At 47.4% G+C, this 24,080-nt stretch overlaps 2 protein-coding genes and 1 long non-coding RNA gene across 4 annotated transcripts in view; 1 reads left to right on the top strand and 2 right to left on the bottom strand.

Annotated features, from left to right (window-relative positions):
- RBM18 (RNA binding motif protein 18) overlaps positions 1–8,561 on the bottom strand; it is a 12,856-nt gene extending 4,295 nt beyond the window's left edge. Inside the window, exons 1-4 of the mRNA XM_064171455.1 lie at positions 8,472–8,561; positions 8,274–8,390; positions 1,999–2,125; positions 703–789 (exon numbers count right to left, since the gene is read on the bottom strand). Coding sequence (XP_064027525.1) covers positions 703–789; positions 1,999–2,125; positions 8,274–8,386 — 327 coding nt within the window. The 5' untranslated portion in view covers positions 8,387–8,390; positions 8,472–8,561. The remainder of the gene's footprint in view (positions 1–702; positions 790–1,998; positions 2,126–8,273; positions 8,391–8,471) is intronic.
- On the top strand, positions 8,553–22,273 carry MRRF (mitochondrial ribosome recycling factor). Of its 2 annotated transcripts, none has more exons than XM_064171454.1 (7): positions 8,553–8,606; positions 9,521–9,720; positions 10,142–10,297; positions 11,590–11,708; positions 14,534–14,625; positions 20,165–20,324; positions 21,771–22,273. In XM_064171454.1, exons 2-7 carry the CDS (start codon positions 9,546–9,548, stop codon positions 21,846–21,848), a joined length of 780 nt encoding a protein of 259 aa, XP_064027524.1. In that variant the 5' UTR covers positions 8,553–8,606; positions 9,521–9,545; the 3' UTR covers positions 21,849–22,273. The 2 variants fall into 2 exon arrangements, with proteins under 2 accessions (XP_064027524.1, XP_064027523.1); XM_064171453.1 differs by lacking the exon at positions 8,553–8,606 and adding an exon at positions 8,991–9,264.
- Positions 10,939–24,080, bottom strand: LOC135190275 (uncharacterized). The gene is made up of 3 exons (XR_010308469.1): positions 23,928–24,080; positions 17,551–17,649; positions 10,939–11,168 (listed from the first exon to the last, which is right to left on the bottom strand). It is a non-coding gene; the product is annotated as an uncharacterized LOC135190275 (long non-coding RNA).

Raw genomic sequence — 24,080 nt, 5'->3', positions numbered from 1 at the left:
CAGCACAGGCTCAAAGCAAACTACCCAAAGGAAAACAGCAACAGGCAGGTCTCGCTTGCCTCCCCTCAAATTCACTTCTCTGCAAAGGAAGTTATTCAAAATAAGCTGATTTATCAAGTACCAGACTGTAAATAACTGCAGGAGAAATGAGAATTTTTAAATATTGAAACAAGGATGTTCCAGAAAAGTACTAAATTCACATGAAAAAAACTGATGTTTCATGCAGCAGAGCAAGCAATAAAAGGATATTTAGCCAAGATATGAAATACATTGCTTTAAAGTCAGATGCAATTAATGCTGTTGCCACATAAGTGCTTTCAGAAGTAGAACAAAGTAACAAAGTAATTGGGAATTTCCATGCTTCTCCCATCCAAAAAGGGAGCAATGCCACAAAAGGGAAGGAGTCAAACTCTCAGCCAATCACTCAGTAACTTTGGGAAAAGTTAAACCATAGATATTTATAGAAGTAATCAGTTCACAGTGCTCTGATTGGAAACTCCCTTACAAAGAACATCAGGCTAAATGGCCTATTCTTACAGCTAATCCAGCACACCTTCGGTAGAGAAGAGACATAGTAGATTCCTAATAGCATTTCCTAAAACAGACTGAAATTACCTTGCCTGACTAAGATAGTTTTGATAAGAATTGTTTCTTGAGTTTTCAATTTTGCAACTTGAAGTTCTTTTACAAGCAGCAGCTCACCTTGACTTGTGCGTGTGCCCACCGTACCACCAGTTTCTTGGAAAGGGCCAGCTTCCCATTGAGGCACTGGATCGCCTTCTCTGCTTCCTGCACAGGAAGAGAGCTCAGTAAACAAACCACCTCTTTAGTCAAAACTGGCTCAGATGGAGAGAGATTTTGCTCTGTGTTATTCAGTCTTCCCTAAGCACGGCTCACTGGCAGCAAAGAAAGTTTATCCCATTGTATCCCAGCCCATGAATATCTCTGGAAGACTTCAACATCCAAGTAACCAGAATTTTATCAGCTTTATTGGCTTATTCCTTCACTTGGATTGGAAGAGGAAATGAGGAAAACAATAATGAGTTTTGAAAATCCCAGAGGTGCCAATGGAGCAGCATTCTGAGGGAGGTTTCTGCACCAGGAGTTTCTCTAGAAAATACTGTGACCCATTACAGTGATTACAAGTGGTTCATTAACACCTCTCTGCTTATTCCAGATCCTGCTTGTGTGCACTGAGATCATTATCCACTTGGTTCAACTCTAAGCTCAGTAGTGGAATCTCAGTTTTGGGACATTCCCATCAAGTTTGATTCACAGCAGTTGAAGATTTAGGTTGCAATGCTGTGTCACCTTACAAGGAATACTTTATTCTCGAGTTAATGTACGGTGCCAGGGCTCTTCGGACATCCTTCAGGCAACTGTACAGCAGAATGATGAGGTCATACAACCATAAGCCATTTCCAAAGACACTGTTCTTCCTAACTTTCAAATGACTCTGGCAGGATTGTGACAAAGTAATTACAATTCAATATTGCAGGCAAGCATGAATTGCAATATTGATTTGTAGTAACAGCTAAAAGCCCAAATGGACACACCAGAACAGCTGACTCCAGCATGCTGCAGATGTGTCATGTTGTACATCTGGCACTGTAACACAAGTTGGTGTTTATGCATTCATGAAGTCAAAAGAAAACTTAGGAGGACTTCAGAGCAGGTCTTGATTTTAAGTGGTCTGCTAGGCTGATCTCTGTGTGGATCACAGCATTTCCATGGGATGACTCCACGAGCTCACTAAAAAACTAGTCCTTTCTGATTAGCATTAGAAAGCAGGACTCAGGAAGAGACAGGAGAGGAGAAAGGAAATCACTATTGCTACTTCCAGGAGTAGTCACAAAGTGGAGCTGTTAAGTGTGAGTTTGGGCAGACAAGGTATTTAATTTATGCTTTCCTGTTTTAATTTTACATTAATATTAAAAAAAAAAAGATGTGGGAAGAAGATAGCCATTTAAATCAGAATTTTAGACAGAAGTAACATACCTGTTTGGTTTCAAAGTTCACAAAACAGTAACCCCTCGGCTGCCCCTCCAGAGCACCAGACTTGTGAAAGAGAAAGTCAAATTGCTTTACTTTGCCAAACTTCTGGAGCAGTTTGAGAAGGTGGTATCTGAAGAGGAGAAAAGACATTTATGATAGCTTTCACCACTCTGAAAGTGAAGAGATCGAGAGGTACCCCCTAAAACACACAGACACATTTCAAAGTCTGAGATAAGCAGTGCGGTTATGCCACACATCGATTTCCAAACACCCTCAGAGGAGGGTGCCCTGCACAACAGCTTTCAGCAGCCACAGCTCCTAGCTGCACTGTCAGCCACTGCTCTAACCAAAAACCTTCCTCCCAGCTGTGCCAGCATGCAGAATATATATTAACAGTTGGCTCTTGGACAATTATACTATGGCCAGGAGGGCTTTGCTTCCTATCTCTCTAAATCATATCCACTTTCAAGTATCAATACCATTTCTCCTGCTCCCCAGCCTCAAGGTACCCACCTGCAGTTCCATCCCCTGTATTCCTCTCCTTGAACAAACATTGCTCATCTCAACCCCTCCCTGTTCCAAGCAGTATCAGTGCACTGGCAAGGTCATAGCCACATCCTACAAAGATGCAGCCACTGTCCCCCATGCCTGGCAGAGTCAGGAAAGCAGAAAGACAGAAGAATAAAGCAGGACAAGCTGCAACCAGGAATTGACAGCAAGGGAAAAAAAATAAAAAGCACCAGACAGAGCTCAGTATCATAGAGGCCAAATCTGCCAGCACTTCTGCCTCAAACAGTTTTTCAGTGACACACACATGAAAGTCAGACACTTATTTAGCCAGTTATCTTCCTGCCATCCAGTGGGAAGCATGCTGTTTCTAATAAAACTGGGAAAGCCAGTGTAAATCTGTCTGCTTAGTATATCATGCACTGAGCAACTTAAAATAAGGAGCACATTTGTTGTACAGGCCACATCTAATCCTAGAGAAGTTCTTTCCAGCTTTTTGTGGTTCCCTGGGATCAAAGTGTTTAACAAGACTAGCTGACCTAGAGGAAAATGACACCTGAGTCTGTTTCACTGCCTGACTCCATCTCTAACACTTAAAAATTGTCTAAGAGTCCAGTAAGGGGATCTTAAGTCAGAACAGGCTGCAAAGCATTTGTTAACAAGTCACAGAGCCTAAGGCAAAATTTCAGCTTGCAAGGTAACACTCAGTGCTCTGAAAGCCTTCCAGGCTAACTAGAGGTGCTGACAGAGCACCAGGCGTGAATGGTCAGAACAGTTCAAGATGGCCAAACACACCAGGCAACTTTAGGGACAGACCAAATAGGAAAAGCAGACAACATTTTTCCTAATAAAGCCTGATAGGATGTTTGAAAAGGGCTTTAGCCCTTTGTTAAGCTTCAGGAGCAAGAAAGTTCCAGGAACGTGAGTCATCCCACAGGATGGGTCACGGTGGACATTCAGGATATGCACTTTTAAAGAGGTGAAGGTGCAGCAAGTGTTCAGGGGAGCAATGCAGAAGGGCCAAGTTAGCTCCCAGGGGCATAAACACATTGTAATTGATTATGGAAGCTTTCCAGAAGACGGATGAAGCACACGGTCTTCCAAGAGGCCCACCTACCCTCAGGCTCTGCTCAGAAGGCAAAAGGACATAGAAGAGCAAGAACAGGGAGGGAATAAGGGAGCTGGTTACACAGTATCCAAGTTTCACCACTGCACCTCAACCTAGCCACAGGCAGGTCACAGACACACAGGCAAAACCCTGTCTGTGGAGATACATGATGCACGCAAAAGCCCACAGACTGAACTTCCAAAGCCTCCAAAATATGTAAACTCACCCCAGGTCTGTTTCTGTAAATATACTGCTGCAAAAAACACTTGCAATTTTAACACTATGAACGTGAAGTCCTTGCCACCAAAATGCTGCACCCCTGCTGGCAGTTACAGAGGTAGTGGAAAGGCAATGATGACTGCATTCTATTAGGAGCAACAAACCTCTGCAGCTGCCCTGCTCAAAGGAATCTTTGTGGGTCTGTTTTCTGAGAATCTCTGCATTCACATAATACTTTCTGGGCAGCGAAGTAGTAGTTGCTCCTTTAAAACAAGAGCCTAAAAGCAACCTACACCATCTGTTTTATCAGACTATTTAGACCATACATGATGCAAATGCCACTGTCCAACCACCCATGCAATTTTGACAGCTGGTGGTCACCCACTCTCCATGGAAGAACTCAGAACCAAAGTCTGGCATGGTAAAACCTTTCAGGCTGTGATTAAGATTTGTTACAGTGAGGGCATTAACAGTAACTTTGCAAGTAGCTCTCCAAGCCAAGAGGACTTCAGTACTGAAGGAAGACCTGTCACGGAAACCCCAAAGCCTCGGGAAAAAACCCAAAGTGAGAACACGTAAAAAGCTTTACTATGGCAACGCCTGGGGCTAGCCAGAGCTTGGGAGCTATTCACACAGATGTGGCCCCACCGTGCTGCGCAGATCACCGCAGCCAACCTCCATTTCCACTTCCTGTCATCTGATGTGAATGCGAGACAAACCAGCAGCTCCCCCATTTCCTTTTCCTCCACTCTTCCTCCTGGCACTCCGAGCGCTATTCAAACGCAGGCAAGGCTTCCTCTGAACAATGCTGTCCCAAGGATGCCGCTAAGGGACCGGGCCACATGCAAAATCTATTGCGAAGAATTCTGCCCCACTGGGAGTCAGTAGGAGTCTGTAACAACAACTCCTGCACACATTGTTTTCTAGGTGAGACTCATCAAGATGGGATTGCAGACAAGTGGCAGAACAGCCAGGGAAGTTGAACACCCAGATTTCATACCCGTAGAAAATGAATGGACATTCACAGGCTACTGGAAACCAGTATGTGTAACTGATAAAACACATCTCTAACTGTAGAGCTGCAAAGGAAATTGTGCAGAGCTGCAAAGGAAATTTTTGCCTGTCCATAATGTTGAAAAGCTGCAGAAGGCTTTACAAGCAGATGTGCAGAGGAGGCAGCCCTACCCTGTTTGCCACATGGGTGACAAGTGCAGAAGAGGCTATGAAGCTGGTGACAGGCCTGGAGAACACATCTGATGAAGAGCAACTGAAAAGATGGGGCTGTTTAGTTTGAAAAAGAGGAGGTTGAGGTGAGACCTCACTGCTGTCTACAACATTGTGGAGAGGCTGCGGGTGGTCTCTTCTCACAGGTAATTAGTGATAGAACAAGACCCTCAAGCTGCAATTGGGTAGATTTAGACTGGGCACGAGGAAGCTTTTTTTCACAGAATGTGCTGCCCAGGGAGCTGGTGGAGTCACCAACCCTGGATGCTTTTAAATCCTTTGGATGTGGTGCTTGGGGATATGGTTTAGAGTGAACCTTGTAAAGCAGGGATAGTGATTGGAGATTCTGAGGGTCTTTTCCCACCTGCATGTTTCTGTGATTCTGTGACAACTAAAGGATTAGTTTTTCTCCCCAGCACAGGAGCGTTCAGAGGTGATGTGAACAAACTGTTGTGCCACAGCACATGTCCTGCCCAACTGCACTGGAAGACAAATGATGCACCAGGCTCTGCTCATGCTGATAGAGGGACTCCAAAGCTCCCTTACTCAGTGACACCACATGCAGAGCCAATCATCTGCTGCTCATCTCACGCACTGCTGTGGTAGGGATCAGTTAGCATCAGAAGTGCCCGGTGAACACTGTCCTGTGCCACAAACAACTGTGGTGCCAACTCACTTTCAGCTGCTAGGAACACACTCAGACTCCCAACACTTCCACAGTCCTTCTAAGGATGCCAGATACAAGGGGTCATCCAAACAAACTACTGCTAAGGAGGAATGCCTCACCAGAAGACACCATACCTCAGTTCATAAGGTATGTTCAGGACTCCCATTTGAGCCACAGTTACCCAGCATGCGCAATAACCTCTTAAGTCATCAACTTGCAGGCAGCCCTACATCTATAAATTCCTATCGCTGCAGCTTGTGCTCCAAGGCGTACATTACCCATTAACACCCCAGCACTTGATTGCAGCTATAGGCTGCTCTCCAAAGGGAAGTCTTTGATTAATTCAAGACTTTCTGAACTCATTTCTGCTCAAGAAAGCTACAACCAGTTATTAACCTTACCAACAATTCTTTACTCTTTGTCTACATCTCACACATTATCTCCACCAGAGATTGCAGAGGCAGCCGTTTAAAAATCAGAATAAAGCAGCTAACAAAGAAACAGGTGTTTCTGTTTCCAGGTGTATGGCTTTAGTCATGTCATTATTAATGTCAACAGGGATCACTCACATGAGCAACTATGAGCAGTGATGCAAGCTCTCAGGGAAAGAAAGGAGGGAGTCAAGATGATTTACAGAACCTTACTGACCTGACACAGAACCACATTCTGTCTCTATACTGAGAAAGTCTTAAAAGAAAGTTTCCTCCTCTCTTATTCATTCACAAGGAAATGGAGATTGCAGTGTGATTTGCAGGAGAGAACAGCCATCTTCAAAGCAAAACATAAAGCAAGACACAGAATTATAAAGCCTGAAGCAAGCAACAAGCACTGTCATCCCTAGGCAAGCTTTAAACACTTAATAGCAGGAAGCACTCTGGCTTTGATAATGCTGGAGAATGAAGCTCCTTGTCTGCAGCTGTGACAGTGCTCTAGACAGAGTCCCCAACAGCAAGGCTGCCCTGCTACCCAAGTCCCACATATCAGCTGGTGAATTCATGCTGCTGCAATAGATTATTGGAATAGGAAGAGCCTGCCCATGCAAGGAACTGACTGAAGCCTATAAAACTCATTTCACTCATGCTATGAAAAGTACATTTTGCCCTATAAAGCTATTATTTGTATGACTTAGATTCAGAGAACCTAGACTGAAAGGGTCTTCAAAAACACCACTAGCAGCCACCCAAGGAAGTGGAGGAACTCATGCCTTCACAAACACCAACTCCTCCTGTCCTCACACCAACCCACTGTCCTGAATCTTTAAGGACCCTGCAAACAACACTCTTAAGAACTCTTGCATCTAATTTCACATGGTCAGTGAATATGGACAAACCAGAGTAACATATCTGTGGGATAAAAACAGTAATTGATGCAGAAACCACCTAAAGCTGAATGGCTGAAAAGCATAATGCATTAATGATTCCATTTAGAGGCTATTAGAAAACTGCAGTTAAGATGAGCCACATTCAGAACAAAAACCTAGTACCTGCACATACACACAAAAAGCAGCAGGAAGAAAATGTATGCCATGACATATCCAGTAGTTAAATCAAAACATGCTTGTTTTTTGCATGTGTATAATCCCTAAACTGGTTTTATTTGTGGCTTTTTATAGAACCTATTGGTTTCTCAACACATTATCCAATACTGGACTGCAAGGCATGTTTCCTCCACAATTTAGTTCGCTTATTATGTTTGCTCAGAAGGTAGTCTGGAGAAAACAAGAAACACCAATACACACGTTTCATTTTTGCACTTATCCACCACAGGCAGGCAGCCACACCAAGCCCTGCCTCATTACTACACGTTTACTCAAGTGAGTAACTCTCCTCTGTTTAACCTACGTGCCACTGCTAACACCACACAAACAACAAAACAAAGCTCCTGCTCATCCTGAAAGTTTTGAGCCTGAAATTCTAACAATTCTATAGTCTACAAAACGAGACTGTTCCCAATCTCTGTAGTTAGGTGCCTGTCTCTGAGTCCCCAGCCTCTGTGGGGCCAGCACAGTCCTCAGGGCACACCACATATACACCCCACACATACAGCACCACCCCACCATCACACACCCCCTATCCCTCATGCCACCTACTGCCAGGCAGCAGCACCTGGCAGACAAGAGGCTTCTCACTCAGTGCTACTGGAGTTGAGACCAGATGGCAAATTTGCTGGAGTGGGCAACCATCCCCAAACTGTCCCGCGTTCAACACCCTGCAGACCCCCCAGCGTCAAGGACTGGAGCATGGCAAACACTAGGACCTAACGCTGGGACGTAACACTGGGGCTCTGGGGACTGCTAGTGTCAGGGTAGAACAAGGTCTGGCAGGGGCAAGCACTAGGGAAGGGAGATGAAGCCTTGTCCAGCTGTGCTGAGCTGCTGATGCAGGAGGAGCACGGCCCAGGGATGGGAGTAACAGCACTGGTAGGGCGGTACCGCTGCTGGAGGGGGGTGACGGGAGGAAGGAGGCGTCGCGGGGGGGAGCAGGGCAGGTGGGGCAGCTGGTAAGAATACCGGGGAGCAGCGGGAGGTGCAGTGCTGTGCACAACGTCACTCACTCGGTGATCTTGGGGTCGAGGTTACCGATCCAGAGCCGGTGCCCGTCCTGCAGCGCGCCCTCGGACAAGATGGAGGCGTTCTCCAGCGGCAGCGTCTGGCGCCCCGGCTCCATGGCTCTGCAGAGGGCACCAATGAGAGCGGGCAGAGGTAGAGGTCTGGGGCAGGGGAAGGGCTGGCCGGGCCGAGGCCACACTCACCATGACACCGCGGGACCCGCAGGCCGCGGCCGCTCCCTCGTCGCGCAGGCCTCGCCCCGCCCTTGGCGCCGCGTTGTGACGTAACGGCGTGGCGCGGGCTGATGACGCTGCAGAAGCGCTCGGGGCTGCGCTCGGGTAAGCGAGGGCGCAGGTACCTGCCGCCCCCTCCCCTTCACTGCCCCCCGGTGCACGACACGGCCCGGCGCGGCCTGGCGGGCGGAGCAGCCCCTCTCTCCGTGGAGCACCGGGAGAGAGCCGGCAGGCCGAGGCGGGCGGGGCCGGGACAGGCCAGCGCCGCCGGAGGGGCTAGAGGAAGCTGAGGGGCGGGGCCAGCGAAGGGCGGAGTCTTGTTCCGGGGCGGGGCTCGGGGCGGGCACAGTGCCCGGGGCGGGAGGAGCTGGCAGCACTCCAGCGCCCGAGGTCGCGGCGGGGTCCTCCCGCCGAGCTTGGGGAGCAGGGGGCGAGTGTCCCTTGTAACCGAGCACCGAGTGTGGGTGTCCCTGGGGCCATCTCTCGGAGCGGCGGGGAGCAGGGCAAGGCCGATCCCGGCAGTGGCAGCTTCCCCGCCCCCACGGCAGTCAGCCTCCGTGCGCTCGGCTGATGGAACCGAGCTTTCCGCCTGTCTTTCTGCAGCCGTGAGCATAGCGGCGCCGCAGCTGCAGTAACAAGTCGGAGCCTCGAGTGGCCCAGACAGAAATAAACCCTATAAACACGAGGGGTACTGGGGAGGTTGGGACCTCAACCTCATGTGACAGAAATGAAAGTTTCTGCTCCGATGACGTGCAAATATCAGGTATTTTGACAAACACGAGTTTTGCACCACAGTGCTGTGTCCCTCTGGACAGGTGTGCAAAGGCCACACAGATATAATACAGGTACAGGGGTACAGGCTGGCTGCTACCGAGCCCGCTTCCCTTGGTCACCGCAGTATGCCCAGACCCGTTGCCCACGCTGATGAACTGTCGTTTTGCATTGATAGGTACAGCTAACACCGGGATCTGTTTCCTTGTAACGTGCTGAGTGGACCACCTGCCTTTTGTCTTTTCCAGGTGAGGTAGAGAGGAGCTGTAAAGGATGGCTGTGGCACTACGGTGTTTCCGTCTTCTGCCACCGCTGCTTTATCGTTCTTCATTTGCTGTGACACGAGGGCTGCCACAGGCTCCTGCAGGCTGCTCAGCCCTGCTCCTGGATGGCTGCAGGCAGTGTGTCCATGAGGTGCTGCTCACCAGACAGCTAGCAACCAAAAAAGGTAACAGTGGCAGCCCATTTCTTGGTATTCTTAACCCCTCTGTATGCTGCCAAAAATTCTTTTATCCCTTTTATCTCATGTCCTGGTATCGCCCTGCCTTAGGCAGGACACAGCTCTGGAAGAGCTATTTTGCCTAATGGTGTTACAGTGCCCGGGAATTTTTAACCCTTCCCATGGGAAAGGTATTATCTGGGGCTGTTGGTACCAGTTGCACAGTCCAGGCTGGGGTCAGCACACACAGTATGACCTGCAAATATGTTTTGGCTTCTGTGCTTGAGTGCTGGACTGTTTATTCATTAGAAAATACAGTGACTTTGGTTCATCTTAGACTCAACGGAGGGGTTAATAACTTCTTTGTACTTTCTAATACAACAACTGCCTGTTGTCAGAAATATAAATCAGTTTTCCATGTAATCTCCAGCTAAAGGTAAAGGGCAGAGTCAAGCCAAAGTGAATATCAGTGCTGCCCTAGTTGAGGATATTATCAATTTGGAGGAAACTAATGAAGATATGCAGGCAGTGGTGGAAGCTCTGAAAGAAGATTTCAGCAGAAACCTCAGTGTTAGAACTTCACCAGGTTGGTAATGTTCTTGTACACTGTGTTAGAACTTCACCAGGTTGGTAATGTTCTTGTACACTGCTCTGTTGCCTGTAAATAAAGATAGCAGTCCTGGGAATACAGATCTCTTATTAAATATATATATATATATATATTTAAAATTGATTTATTCACTGAGCACCCAATTCCTATAACTTTGACATCCCCAACTCATGCCTTCCTTCACCCTGAGCTTGACCAGGAAGAATCCATTTTTGTTAATAGCTTCCTGGAAATAGCTTTTGTAAGTGGGAGATGTCAAAAGTGTCTAACTGAACTGTTTGCAGATGTGATGAAGAAGCAGGTTGTCAGCTAATGGTGCAGTAGGGCAGGAAAAATCCAATTGCCATTAAATTAGCCTTTTGGAAATTGCCATCAGGCTGGTGTCTGGCATATACAAACTTTTTTTTCTGCTGCTGCTGCATCTTTGTGGTTAGTGACCTTTACAAGCCTTGCTCACTTACTGAATCCTGTGTTTTAAGAAGAAATGTGAATATATTTGACTAAGCTACAGTTACTATAACACTCTGAACATATGTATTTCTGAGCCATGTCAGGTTTCAGGGATAAAATTTAACATTAAACAATGGCCAAATTTGAATCATTCACCACCACAGATCTGGCAGGGGCACTTCAGTCTTTAATGGAGCTGGAAAGCACAGCTCAGTCTCTTAACTATTTATTTTAACCATGGGTATTTTTTTTAATTGCACTGATAAAGTACCTCTTGTCCCACATGCCTTTTGGCCTGTTAACAGTTTGCAGCAGAAACCAGAGAGCAGATTAAGAGTAGCTCAGGGAGAAACCAAATACTTTGAACTAGGCAGAGTACAACACCTCCTCTTGGGACCTGGGGGGACAAAAAAAAAAGGATTTAAGAGAACACTGCCAAGTTAAAGACAACAGTTATCTTGATTTTTATAGCAACATTTTGGCTTTCTTTAAGCTCTAAGAATTAGAAAATAATGATTTCCTTTGAATTCTTCCCAATCCTGCTTTGTTTCCCTATTCCAGTAACAAAAACAAACAGGTTTTGTTTTCATGGGTTTTGTGCTTTAGAGTAAGATTGAAATATTTAGTTTGCAAATACCACAGGAGATGCCTGAGCACAAACAGCACCTGAAGTCTGAATAAACATGGGTTTACTTCTTTTGTAACATCTCTATTTGGTGTACCAGAAGGGAAGTGGGACACTGCATAGGCATTTTTCTTCAGCATTGCTGCGCACTGCTTTGTGGTACTGAAATTCCCCTGTGTTTGGTTCTTTTGAGGGGCCCTTGATCACATAATCGTGATGACACAAGAGGGGAAGTTTCCACTGAACCAGCTGGGCCAGATCTCGCAGAAGTCACCGCAGCTCATTATAGTGAACATGACCAATTTTCCAGAGGTAAGGACATGTTACTGGCAGCAAGAGGAGGTAATTACCATAGGAGCAAACAGGTTGATGGTGAGCAAAGAAACTTTCAGACAAAGTAGGTCAAGCCTGGCAGAGCTGAGAGCTGGGGCCAGGCTGTGAGTCACTTTGTGACTGACACGAAACAGAAGTGGTGTTTTGCTGATGACTGCTCAGGGTGAGTGACTCTCCAGCCTTGCCTGGTGCAGAGAGCATTTCACCTGCCATGGCACAGGGTCAGGCAAGAGGCTGTGATTGCTCTCAGAGTCATATCCAATAAATATCACAATCTGAGGGGTTTTCTCTGGGAACTGTTTTTCCCCTCAGTTGAACCTGCAAAAGCATGGTTGAAAAGCAGCACTGAGCATGCTGTAGACTAGCTACCTGGATAAATTGTGCGCTGCCAGCTGTCTGCATTTCCTCTGCTTTCACAGCACTCGGGAGTCTTGAGTGCACACACAGTCTCCTTTGGTTCGCCTGGATGACACACGTGGAAGCAATGCTGCATCTGCCCCACTGTATTTGTGTCATTTCTCTTCCATATGAAGATGTGGCCATGCACAGAACAAGAAATGTAGTTTGTTGAGAATACCATCAAGCTCCTCAAACTTGTTTACTTATCACCAGGGCTGGTGACTCCCTCTGAGAGCTCATGGAAGAAGCTGCTGATGTAGCCAACAATTTTCTGCAAAGCCTGGAAGGGCTGAGCTGGACCTGAGCTCATTGCTGTCATAGGGCCTGACTGGGCCAGGCTGAGCTCACTAAGCTGGTGAACACCCTTGGCAGCACCTGCAGATCGCAATCCAAATTCGGTATCTTGAGCCAAGTTCCCTTGATTTTTTTTAAGAGCCTTAGTTAGACCTGCCCCTAAATGAGGCAGCAAATCTGATCCCTGCTTCAGGATCAAGCAGTAGTGGTCCTCTGCAGTAGGCTCACACAGCCAGAGCCAGGCAGAGAGGAGCAGTAATGACTGCAGGGTTAGCTATTCATCACCCTCCAGGGCTGGAGGTTTGCCAGAGCTTATCTCTATTTATTTTGCAAAGGTTTTCCCCAAATAATTAAGTCAGCAAAGTCTCAGAGGAGGTCAATGTAAGGCACTTGATGCCTAAGTGTTTCTTAAAGTGTACCCAGCATGTGTAATGGTTTTGAAGAATGAAGGCCCCTCATCAGTGTATGCACTGAGGTCCCTTGTAGTGCTGGAGCTGACAGGACCTGAGAAGTCATTTCATGACTTAGCTTATGTTCAAGCAGGAGCTCAGGCTGAGAAAGAGCATGTGAGAATTTTAGTATCACTCTTATGTAGCATTGCCTACACTTGCTTTCTAAGCCTAAGGGCCATTGTTCATCTGAATTTGAGCTAGAACTGTTTCCTTCCATGCAGCTGTTTTATACCATAACATTTCCATGGACAGATTGAACTCTTTCTAGCCGTTACAGACACGTTTACTTGAAGCCATTGTTTACAGCATGTACTCAATACTTTGTGGCACTGAAAAGCAAATATAAATGCCTGAAGAATCTGGGAAATAAAATAATAAAAAATTACTTGCAGGGCAAAATGTTGTTTGCCAGAGCATTATAAATCCAAAGAACAGTATGTTTTTTAGCCACAGCATGGGCTGAAAGAGCATGGGGGCAATATTGCAATGTTTTCCCCTTCCTTGTCTCCTCCAGCGTAGCTAAACAACACAGCTTTTACTGAGCATTTCCTTCCTACAGAGCAAGCACTGTCCATAGAATAACACATTTACATTCCTCATGTGCTGAGATCATCTTGGTTACATTCTCTCTGCCCTTGTTGTGTTCTAGAGGACAGCAGTGATGTTTTACCAAGCACTAGCAGAGCATTCATTTCCTTCAGGGATGTCACGCGTTGAAGACCTAAGCAAATACGCAGAGCTTTAGTTGTGTGCCTCAGCTGACAAAAGCTAGACTCCATAAATACAGCCTTACTGCAGCAGCCTGGAGCTGGAGTTATGATGAGAAAGTGTATCAGAAATAGCAATGCACCTTGTAGAGAATGCCACAAGAACACAGACTCACTCAATCTTCTTTCTGTTGTCATCAAGACCAAAACAACCTGGCAGAGTGGTGCAGGAGCTCCCAGCAAAACTTCACTTTACCCATAAAGGCTGACACTGTAGAGGCACACCAGTGCCCTAGGATGGGAAAGGAAGCTGCTTAATCACTTTGCACTTAACCAAGCAAACCTATGCATCCTACCTTTTAAGCAAGCAGAGTGTCTGCCAGCAGTGGGGGAGTTTGGAGAAGTTAATCCTGAGTAATAAGCTGTAAAATAAACACAGAGCTGGGCACAGGCAGTCTTTCTCAGTCAGCTGCTACTGCCCTGATGTAATGTGGTTAGGCTGTAGTGCTGAAGTGGTTAAGTTAGTTAACGTTTCTCATTTGGCACTGTGTGATTTCTAGTGGGAAACATTCAACTGGAATTTCTGAATGCTCAGAATCTTTCATCTCCTTCGCCACAGTCAGGCTATGCCTTGGGAATTTATTGCGGTTTCACTCTGCGTTGCCTCGAACCATTCAAATAGTTTCAAATAAGCAGAACAGTTTTCTTTTGTTGTTGCTTCCCTTCCTCTCTGCTCCCCCTTCGTGCCCCCCTACCCCAATACCAAGCGCAGCCGTAGTTTCCCATTCGGTTTGATCAAAGCTCTCTGCACCAATGTAACTTCCTGATCTTACTGGTAACAGAAGTAAATGTTTCCATGTTCCGTGGAGATGGATTGCCAACTATTGACAGAGTTCTGGCATATGGGAATGATTATTTCCTAATTCCCTTTACCTTTTGATCTGTTTTACAGAGCACAGCTGCAGCCATGAAGGCTATAAGGGACAGTGGCATGAACCTGAACCCAGAAATGGACGGGACAATAATTCGGGTGCCGATTCCTAAGTGAGTATTGAAGGCTGCTCGAGTTCATCATCATGCAAGATAGGTTGCAGTAAGTGCCCTTCAGAGGGTGTGCATGCATGACTGCTTTTACATCATGCTGCAGCTGCTTTCCACAGAGCTGTATTGCAGCTTCAGAATATATCTGAGCCCCTAAAAGTGTCTGGTGGAAGCTCTTCTAAGTGCCTGAGCAATAAGTCACCACATTTTGGAATCTAATTTTTGGTCTTACTGTTCTCTCTTCAGAGGAAACTTGAGTCTAGCTGGCTTCAGCACTCTGCAAGAGACAGCCAAAGGTTTTTGAAGCTGTATTGCCTTAATTCAAGGGCTGATTCCTTGCTGCCTTGCTGTAAATTCCTTGAATTACACCTGTCTACAGCAGCAGTAATGCAGCAGTGAGCCAAAAGTATTAGGAGTGAGTAGCACCTTGCTGCAGAGAACACTAAAAGGAAGTAGGAAGATAAGGAGGGAAGAAATTAATGGCTTTGGCTAAAAATTTCTCCTCCTCCTTGTATGATACACATTATGTCACTGACAGCTGCATGGAATTTTTGGTATAAGACTGATAAAAGAGCAGGCTGCTCCTGATCGAGGTCTGAGCATCCTTCCTTCACCCATCACAGGCATCACCTAGCTTATGGACAAGGCAGGTGCTAATGCTTCAGTTTGGATCAGAAGAGCACTTTTAAAGCAATCTGAATGATCCCTGTTTAGCATGTTTTGGGCTGCAGCACGCTGGGTTCTCTACCTGTGGACGAGATTCCTTTCAGTTGAAACTAGAGAGATACCCTCAACGAATGCCCCAAGTGACCCCCTACTGTGCACATGTGATCGGTCCCTGGCACCAGGCTGGACCTTGCATGGAGCAAGACCTTCCAGCAGCTCTGCTCGTACTGTGCTGGGCAGCTCACTAGCATAGACACAGCTTGTAACCAGGGTTATAGTGTTGCTTTGCCCAGGTTTGGGTGGTAAAAAATACAACACTTCTGAGTGCTTGCCCCCTGAGTACCTTGGGTAGATGTGGATGTAGGTGATCTCACACCCTGGGGTGCTGCAAAAACTCCCACCAAGGGTAAAGGCACAGCCTGTGCCTCCCTACACCTTGCGCGTTCGCTGTGTTTTACAAGCAGGTGACTTCTCAGTGAAGATGAACCAAGGCTTTCTTGTGCTTTAGATTTACTTCAGATATTCTGTGAAATTTTATCTAGCATTTTGATCAGAGAAGTCTAATTACAGCTTTCTGTTGCTGTCAGTGAGAGGGAATGACATTATCATTCTATTTGCTGATTTTCTTTTCCCCATGCTCCCTGCCCTTCCCCCATTCCTCAGGAGAGGAGGCAGCAAAGGAGGAGGGCACCATTATCTTCATAATTGCTGAGGCTCCTGGGTTGCTGCACAGTGGTTTGATTGTTAATGGGCACTTGGGTCTTCCTTGAATATGAATTGCAGGGGAGGAAACTCCAAAACTGCAAATCCCAATATTTAAAAGAACAGTGTTTTTAAAACAAACGCATATGGTCTGTCACTGTCTTCTGCAGTGCTGCAGAGCAAAAAGGAGTCCGCTGTGCTCCCTCATCCCTCTGGTGTGCCAGGGTTGCTGCTCATGGGCCCTTGCTCTCAGGGTCTGGAGCTGAAATGATTTTTAGCTTGGGGACAGGCCCTGCAGTCTGCCCTTGCTGGCACCTTGTGTCCTGTTTGCTTACCCACGCTGGAGTGAGTCTGAGTTTGACTGACTTAGCAAAAAAGACAGTTTCAACCTTTCCAAACTTCTAATGCAAAGATGGGTCAGAAATAATGAAAATTCTGCTTGAGGCCTCTCTTTAATAATCTATTAAATTTTTATCTCTGGATTATTTCTTTAAATTTTGTAACACAAGTTTTCGTTCTCCCAACTCGAAAGACATTTATGGCAGGATATCTGACAGAGAGATGCTGCCAACATTCTGGCAGATGTACAAATGAGTGAGCACAGCAGAAATGAAGAGGCAATGTTTCTGCAGGAATTGTTCTTTCACAAGGAGGCACAATAAAAGTAAAATCAAACCAGAATTGTCTTTACCTGTTGTTAAAAGTACTTTCTGAGTCTGACTTATTGGCTGGACACACATGCATCATATTGTGCCTTATGCAGGTCCAGCTATGCCTCAGTGCTTAGAAGTGTTTCAACTGAGCATTTGAAAATGAAGTTTACTTTTCAGTATTTATTGTGTTAGTTTAGTTTTTGCATCACAGCTTTAACAGAAAAAATACACTGAGTTCATTTCTGTTTACTTCTGCTGCCTGCTAGGATCCCCTCTGCTCCCTAAGGCATTTGCCTGTTTGTGTTGCTAGCACTGCATAGGCAATATTTATTTGTATGAAAAGTATTCTCTGAGGGCTTAAAGAGGAAAAAAAAAGGGGGGGGGGAGGGGAGGAGAAGAAAACCAGCTATGGGAACATTTGTATTGGTTAATCTCTTGGCCGAATTTGACCTGACCTTGTGTCTTTTATGGTATTGCCTCATTTTTAGATTCATCTTTTTTGGACCCATTGTGTTACACTGGATATTGTTTGTAAATTAGTAATATTTTTACACATGCTTTACTGAAAGCCAGATGACTCATTTGAAAGTTTAATGACTCATTGTGAGCTTTTTTTTCCCCTTTGCCCTTTAAGAAATATGCAAAGATACCTACTATGAGGAGAAAGGACTCAAAAAAAATCATTTAAAAACAAAACACCAAACCCAAAGCTGTTTCTGAGCTGCATTGCTCATGGATCATTCGTTGTCAGAAGTCTCTTGCATGGTTTTGTTGAGCAATGTATGTTGCACCCTGTGTTTATCTGCAATTATGCATGCAGAGTGTTTAGTTAAGCCTACTTTCCTTTAACTGATCCCTCTCGTTCACAGGAAATTCCTAGCATTTGAGATACAGAAATTACTCTTACCCGCATGAACGTCTCCGGGCGAGCTGTGCCCTGCGCTGTGCTCGCTGCGGGTATGGGGAGAGGAGCATCCAAGGGCTGCAGTGCTTAAACTGCTGGTTGCTGAGGGAAACAGAAAAAGAGGAGATGTTACCCATGGGTTGATGTGTATTTCTCTACACCCTGACATGGCAGTCTCCAGCCTCTGTCCTCCCAGGGCAGGACAGTTCCCAGGGGAGCAGCAAGACTTGAGTCCACTGCTTCCCGAGCTACAGGGGAGGGCAGAATAGATGCCAGGCAGGGACCTTTTCCTTATTCTCCACTTTGGCATCCCTTTCCCATGTTCACATCACACCTTTTTTAGCTTTAAAGAGAGTTGTATGGGCGATGGTTACTAGACAGAAAAGAAAACATCTAAGAACAGCTTAAAAGCCCCAGATTTGGGGGCAGGGTTCAACAATTGTCCTTAGAAACCGTGGGCCTGGCTCGTGTTGATGGATTCCTTAACCAGAAACAGCATCTGCTTGAAAAAGTGTCCATTTCTGGCATTGCTGGTAGCATTGCTGAGAATTTACACACAGTCTGGCTGGAACATAAAACCCGCTGAGAAACTCCGCAGCGCTGCGCAGTGATAAAAAGAAATTGGTGTTAATAAAGACAGACAAGGAGGCATGAAAGCTGTGACCCCGTGCCAAGAAGCATAGGAAATCTGGCAGCGCTGCATAAACAAAAACATTTCCTTAAAGGCTCGGCAGCCCCAAGCAGGCGAGAGATAGCCGCGGCTCGGCTGTAAGGGGCTGAGCGGGAGCGAGGAGGCAGGCGGCTGACGGCGAGCTGGGGCTCCCAGGGCTGAGGCAGCCCCGCTGCGGGCCAGCTCTTCTCGCCACCCAGCAGGAGATGGGAGAGATTTCCAGCTCCCTCCTCCACGTTTAGCGGTCGGGAGAGACTCCCCACCCCCCCAGAAAAAGCTGCCTGAGAATCTGACCTCAGCCAGACCTCTGCTTGTGAGCCGGCTGTGCTGGTTTCGCATGTGCCGTGGGACCTCCGGCTGAGGAGCTCGAACAGGAGAAGCCCTGAAGGCATCGGTGTTGGGACGCGGAGGAAACCACCAGTAACCCCACTCACATCTAATTAGGCCTTCAGTCCAGGCTCCAGCCTGCGCTAACCAGAAGCCACTTGCCACACATGACATTCACTGGCCATCTCCCTCCTGCTGCCCTTCAGCAGGGAGCGGGATGGGCCAGGGGCACCAAGGGGGCACCGTGCATGCTGGGGCTGAGCTGCTCCTCTCAAGGTCTGTCATCTTTTCCAGCGATTCCCAAATTCCTGTAATTGCTAACCAGTTCTGGGAAGCCTATTCCCTCTTGCACTCTGAGCTAAAGATAACTGGCAAGGGCCCAGCGCCTCTGCAGAGCTCTGCTGCCAGCGACCTGGCTGCCGAGGGACGGTGCCGGCGTGCGGGTGCCTTGCTGGGCTGAGCATGAGTTCGGGGAGGGCCAAGGGTCCGACCGTGCCTTGCCAGCCTGCCCGTAACGCAACCACACCGGGAGCCCTGGGAGCCCCCACCCCACGTTTCCTGAGCTCTCTGCAGGAAGATCTTGGCCTTGGCGCTCTGGTGACCCAGACTGTTGCAGGCAGTTTCTGAAGCTCGCTGTGAAACGTTCCTTTTGCAGTAGCTGCGCTGTGCTTTTCCCTTCCCGAGGTGGCCTGGAGGCTTCAAGAGCCAGGAAAAGAATTAAAATACTGTTGTTAAGCTCCAGCAGTTGACGTTGACAGTGATCAGCTGTAGGTGCTGGAGCATCACCAGAGCTGAGGTGACAGGTCAGCCGTTCCTGTGCCTTACTACGGATAGTCAGACCCCCTCATTGCCTGCAGTTTTTAGCTTGGGATGGAAAGTTCAGTATTTTCCAACTTGCCCCACATCAGAGGGAAAGGTAGAGCTGAAGTTCTCCTGAGCTGAGTTACCTGTGGGCAGCTATGTCATGTCAAACTGGGCGTTCACGTTGTCTTGGTGGAAGAGCCTGGTCGCTCTGAGCTGGGCTAAGGTTGAATGAAACATAGGCTCTGTAGCTTTCAGATTCAGGTTCTTCCACAACAGGGAGATGATACTGAGTTTGGGAAGGGATGGAGGTTTCCTCTCTGCTTTGCAGTATTACACTTTGCAGCTCTGGAGCAGGATTTTCCCTCTTTGCTGCAAGTACTTTGGCAGCAGAGAAGAGGAAAGTGTGAACGTTTCAGCATGACTTCCAGGCACTGCAGTAACAACTATGAAAGAATTCAGTCAGCCTAGGGCTGTGCTGGAAGCTTTCCATTCTAGGGTCAAGATGTGCATCACTGGGGTGTGCTGCCCTGGTCATGCTGCGCAGAGGTGGCCAATTTGCTCAGGTGGACCAAAGCAGGACGAAAGACACCCCCTGAGCTGTTAAGTCCCTCTGCCCTTGCAGCACAGGGCCTCCACAGAAAGCAAGCTCTTAGGTCTCTCTGTGCAGCCCGGTTTGGTGCTGCATGGCAGCTCTGTATGGGCTGGGACATGACAGCAGAGAGGATCACTGCATTTACCCCTGGAAATTAAATCTGGCTCTGCTACACATGACCCTGTTTTTCCTTTTGGTGTTTTTTTATTTCCCCTTGCTGCTAGGGTAACAAGAGAACACAGGGAGAGCCTGGCCAAGCTTGCCAAGCAGTCCACCAACAAGTCCAAAGAAGCCCTGAGAAAGGTGCGAAGCAAAAGCATCAACCAGGTGAAGAAGTTCAAGAGCAAAGTGTCTGAAGATACCATCTGGCTGCTAGAAAAGCAGGTAATTTTTTTTCCTTCTGCCATATTATGATATTTCACAGCTCAGTGGTGCATTTGTCCCAACCCTTGCTGACAAATCTCTAGCACTTTTCAGAGATTTTCCAGCTGGGGAGTGGGTGGCCCTGAGCTGAATGTTTGGAGTCAGCAATGGCTGGTGGTTTTGCTTTTTATGTTTGTGAGATCTGGGGCTTCAAGCTCAATGCCAGATTTATAATATGAACCATTTTAAGATGACAAAGGACAAAAAAAAGGTCCCCCAAAAGCTCTTGTGCTGTTGCACAAACCAGCTGAACTTGAGGAGCAGAACAACCCACAGCCATAGCTTCACCACCATTTCCACAGTGCTGGCCACAGCAAAACAGCTGGTGTTAAGGAGGATTGCTCCAGTTTGTTATTAATGAAAAGGCTAGCAAGATTATCTCTGTTAGGAGTTTTTGGCTCCAATTCAGGAAAATACTTAAGCACATGCCTAATTCCCTGAGAGCAGATGTCACTAAAGTCAATTACTTGGGCATAAACTCAGGCACAAGCCTAAGTGTTTCGCTGAATTGATGCCTCTGAAGGCAGGCCATTACTTTTTAGCTGTTTGTTTATTAACAGCTAAAGTTAGATACATTGCAAATGCTTCAGGACAGTTCTCTGTGTGCTCACAAAAATAAACACTGGTATACAGAGCATTCGTGCAAGCAGGAAAAATGGCCACGCTGTTGTAACTGAATCCTGTTGGGAAGCAGCTCTCCCAGAGCAGACAGATGGTTTTCTGCATTTGCAGAGGTAGTGTCTCAAGTCTCGTTTTCACTTGTGCCCAAGTTTTTCATCACGAGGAAAGGTCATCAGTGTATACCTCAGACCCTGGGAGTGAGTGCATCTGAATCAATCCCATAGAACTGGTGCACAGACCCCCTTGATGTGCTCCAGCCTTTCTCCACACTCACTCACATAAGTGCATGCACATTTTGATCCCCTTTACACACTTGCCATGTCCATCCCGTGTTGCCAAGGAGACCTCATGCCTGGACAGGGCTTTAACAATCTCCATTCCTTTCTTTTTACAAGAAGTAAACAGATCTGTTACTCAATGAATAAATTCCTAGTGTGCATTAAGGCTGTGCTCTTGGTTGGTTGTTCTAATAGCAGGAAGGTTGCAGGAGCCCTCTCTTTGGTGCAAATACCATGAGGTCTTCAACTCTGCCTTCCCCTGAGGTTACTTTGTTAAAACAAGGACCTGACCAAGTCACTTGTGAAGCTCAGCCAAAGGTTTGTGCTGTGTGTCTCTCTCCAGAGACCAGTCCATGCCCTTACTGTTACAGATGCACACTAACACAATCACAGGGCTGGTGAGAGCCCCCAGGAAGCTTATTTTGGGCTTTGTTTCAGGAGATGCTCCAGTCAGTCCTTTCCCTTTAAACTCTGACGTATGACTTAGGCTTGTACTGTGTCACCACAGATTCAGCAAATGGCAGACAGCACTGCTGCAGAGATGGACAAGCTGCTGGCAGCAAAGACCAAGGAACTACTTGGATAGGCATCATCCTAGTGGACACACAGCCCCCTCCAGCAGTAATGGACTGCCACAGACTCCAGTGACCATCCCTGCCCGTAGCCTCAGTTGATGAACAGATACCTCTGCCAGACCTCCCAAGCAGCTCTGTGCTTCAGCTGCAATGATTCCCCACCTTGGATTGGACCGGAGGGAGTAGGAAACTTTCCTTGCTGCTCTTCATTCAGGTGGCAACAGAACCAGGTGCACCAAGATTAAAAACAAATCAGCAGGAAGGAGGACTGGAGGCTGCTGGAAGGGCACAGGAGGAAGGATTGCCCTGCTCACCTTGTGCACTGGACTGTTTGCAGCCTGGCAGAGGCAAGGACCACACACAGGGAAACCTGAACTGTCCTGCTGTGAACTTCATCATTTATTTTTTCTTAAAATAAAGTCAAAATGAGGAACAACCTTGGGACAGGTAGTTCTTGGTTGGTGTGTCCCCCAGGGTGCATGCATCCCAAAAGAACTGTTTGCCTGTTGCCATGGCCAGCAGAGATAGCTGCAGCCTGGCCACTAGGAAGGCACAAGGGAGCTCAGCACCAACTGGTGCAGGGTGGGCAGGTCTTTGCAGGTCCTTGGGCTGTATGGATAGAGAACTGAAACCAGTGTTGTTATGGCTCTTTTAGCCAGATCTGAGAAGACCAAAAAACAACACAAACTTTCCAAAACCGTCACCCACCCTCTCTGACCAATTACACAATGCCCACGCAAGACACTGGTACCACATTTTAGGGGTTCGGGGAGGTAGAAGCAGAACAGGTCCTGAGAACACCATGCAGCTCAGCTCCTCACCACCAGCAGGTACTTCCCAAGAGCAGCAAACAGCCTGCCCACACTTGGGCCATGGCAGGAGGAGGGAAGGTGGTGGCCAGCCCTGCTCCCAAGGCATTTGGGTTCAAAGAGCACCGAGTGCTCTGCAGTCCTTAAATAAACAACTCCCCAAAAGTTAGTTTGTGTGCAGTAGGGAGGGGGAGGAGGATGAAGGATTTGCTCTGCTAGGGCCCCACATGTCAACAATTTCTCCGCTTTGTGTATTTTGGCCAAAGCCCTCCCCATGATAAATGAATAAAGGAAAATGGCGAGCCCAGGGCGGTTACATGGCTCACTAAATTGCTTTCAGCCGATTACTGGATTTCTTTTGACATTTATCAAACAGGCTTTTTTTCTTTTTCCTTTTCTTTTTTCCCCCTTTTTTTCTGTTGCTGCAGCCTCAGCATCCCAGCAAGAGCCAGGGATTGAAGGCTTTCCCTGGTATCAGCAGCTGCTGAGCTGGATGTTCTAAGATAGGGCAGGTGGAGAAGCTGTGACAGCACAGGCTGAGGCAGAGATGGTGTTGCCCACCAGAGCTTCTCCAGCCTCTTCCCGCTCTCCCAGTTGGTGGTGATGGGCTGGTGAAGGCAAGCTGCAAGGCATCATCACACAGAGGAGTTTCACACACAGTGCTGTTCCTTACCCCGCAGCTCCTTGCTCCACCCCACATTAATTAAAATCTAGTAGTAAAACTACACCAGTGCCAAGCTGGGGATGGAGCTGCTTGTCCCCACTGCAGCCTTTTGGGTGTCCAGGGCTGGCCATACTGGTGAGGCAAAACCAGGTACAAAAAAAAACGTCTCAAATGTGAATAAAGGCAGAGACCTATTCTCCCAGCGGCTGCAACTAACATCCTCATGGCAGGGGAGGTCTTAGGGGGGAATCCATTTGCCTGTATCCTCACCTCACACACATCCCCACACCCCCCCATTATGCATCATCCAGGAGCATCCATGGCACTCAGAGATGCTGTTCTCACCCCTGGTATCAGCAAAGCAGTACAGGTGACACATGAGCCATGCCACCACAGCCTGCCTCGATCTCTGTGAGACCTGGCACCACAGGACAAGCAGACAAAACACCAGCTGCAGTTTCTGCACCCTGCAGGCATGTAGGACTGAGATAGCACCCATCACAAATGGCCGGCTACATGGAAGAGTGCTGGCCAGTGACCAGTCACACCCTGCCACTGCTACAGGATGAGAACCACTTTAAACCACCCAGGAGAAGAGAGGAGAGGCAGACACTCACAGGGTCGCTCTGAGTCCCACTTTCCCTTTTGCTGCACAGATCACCTGCTGCTCCACACCACAAGCTGTAACAGAGAAGTCTGTCTGCTCCAAAAGCTTCCCCCACTGGTTATCAGCAGGAGCCTCTCACTCGGTTCCAGCTTGGATTGCACCC

The sequence above is a fragment of the Pogoniulus pusillus genome, chromosome 35, assembly GCF_015220805.1.
Source record: "Pogoniulus pusillus isolate bPogPus1 chromosome 35, bPogPus1.pri, whole genome shotgun sequence".
Taxonomy (NCBI): Eukaryota; Metazoa; Chordata; class Aves; order Piciformes; family Lybiidae; genus Pogoniulus; species Pogoniulus pusillus.
Note: the sequence above shows the minus strand (reverse complement) of the source record. Positions and strands in the feature narration are given on the sequence as shown.

Excerpts from the sequence above, each read along its gene's own strand:
- MRRF (XM_064171454.1), top strand. The coding sequence starts at position 9,546 with ATGGCTGTGGCACTACGGTGTTTCCGTCTTCTGCCACCGCTGCTTTAT. Across the intron at positions 11,709-14,533 it reads ACATGACCAATTTTCCAGAG|AGCACAGCTGCAGCCATGAA; the intron begins GTAAGGACATGT and ends TCTGTTTTACAG. Across the intron at positions 20,325-21,770 it reads TCTGGCTGCTAGAAAAGCAG|ATTCAGCAAATGGCAGACAG; the intron begins GTAATTTTTTTT and ends GTGTCACCACAG.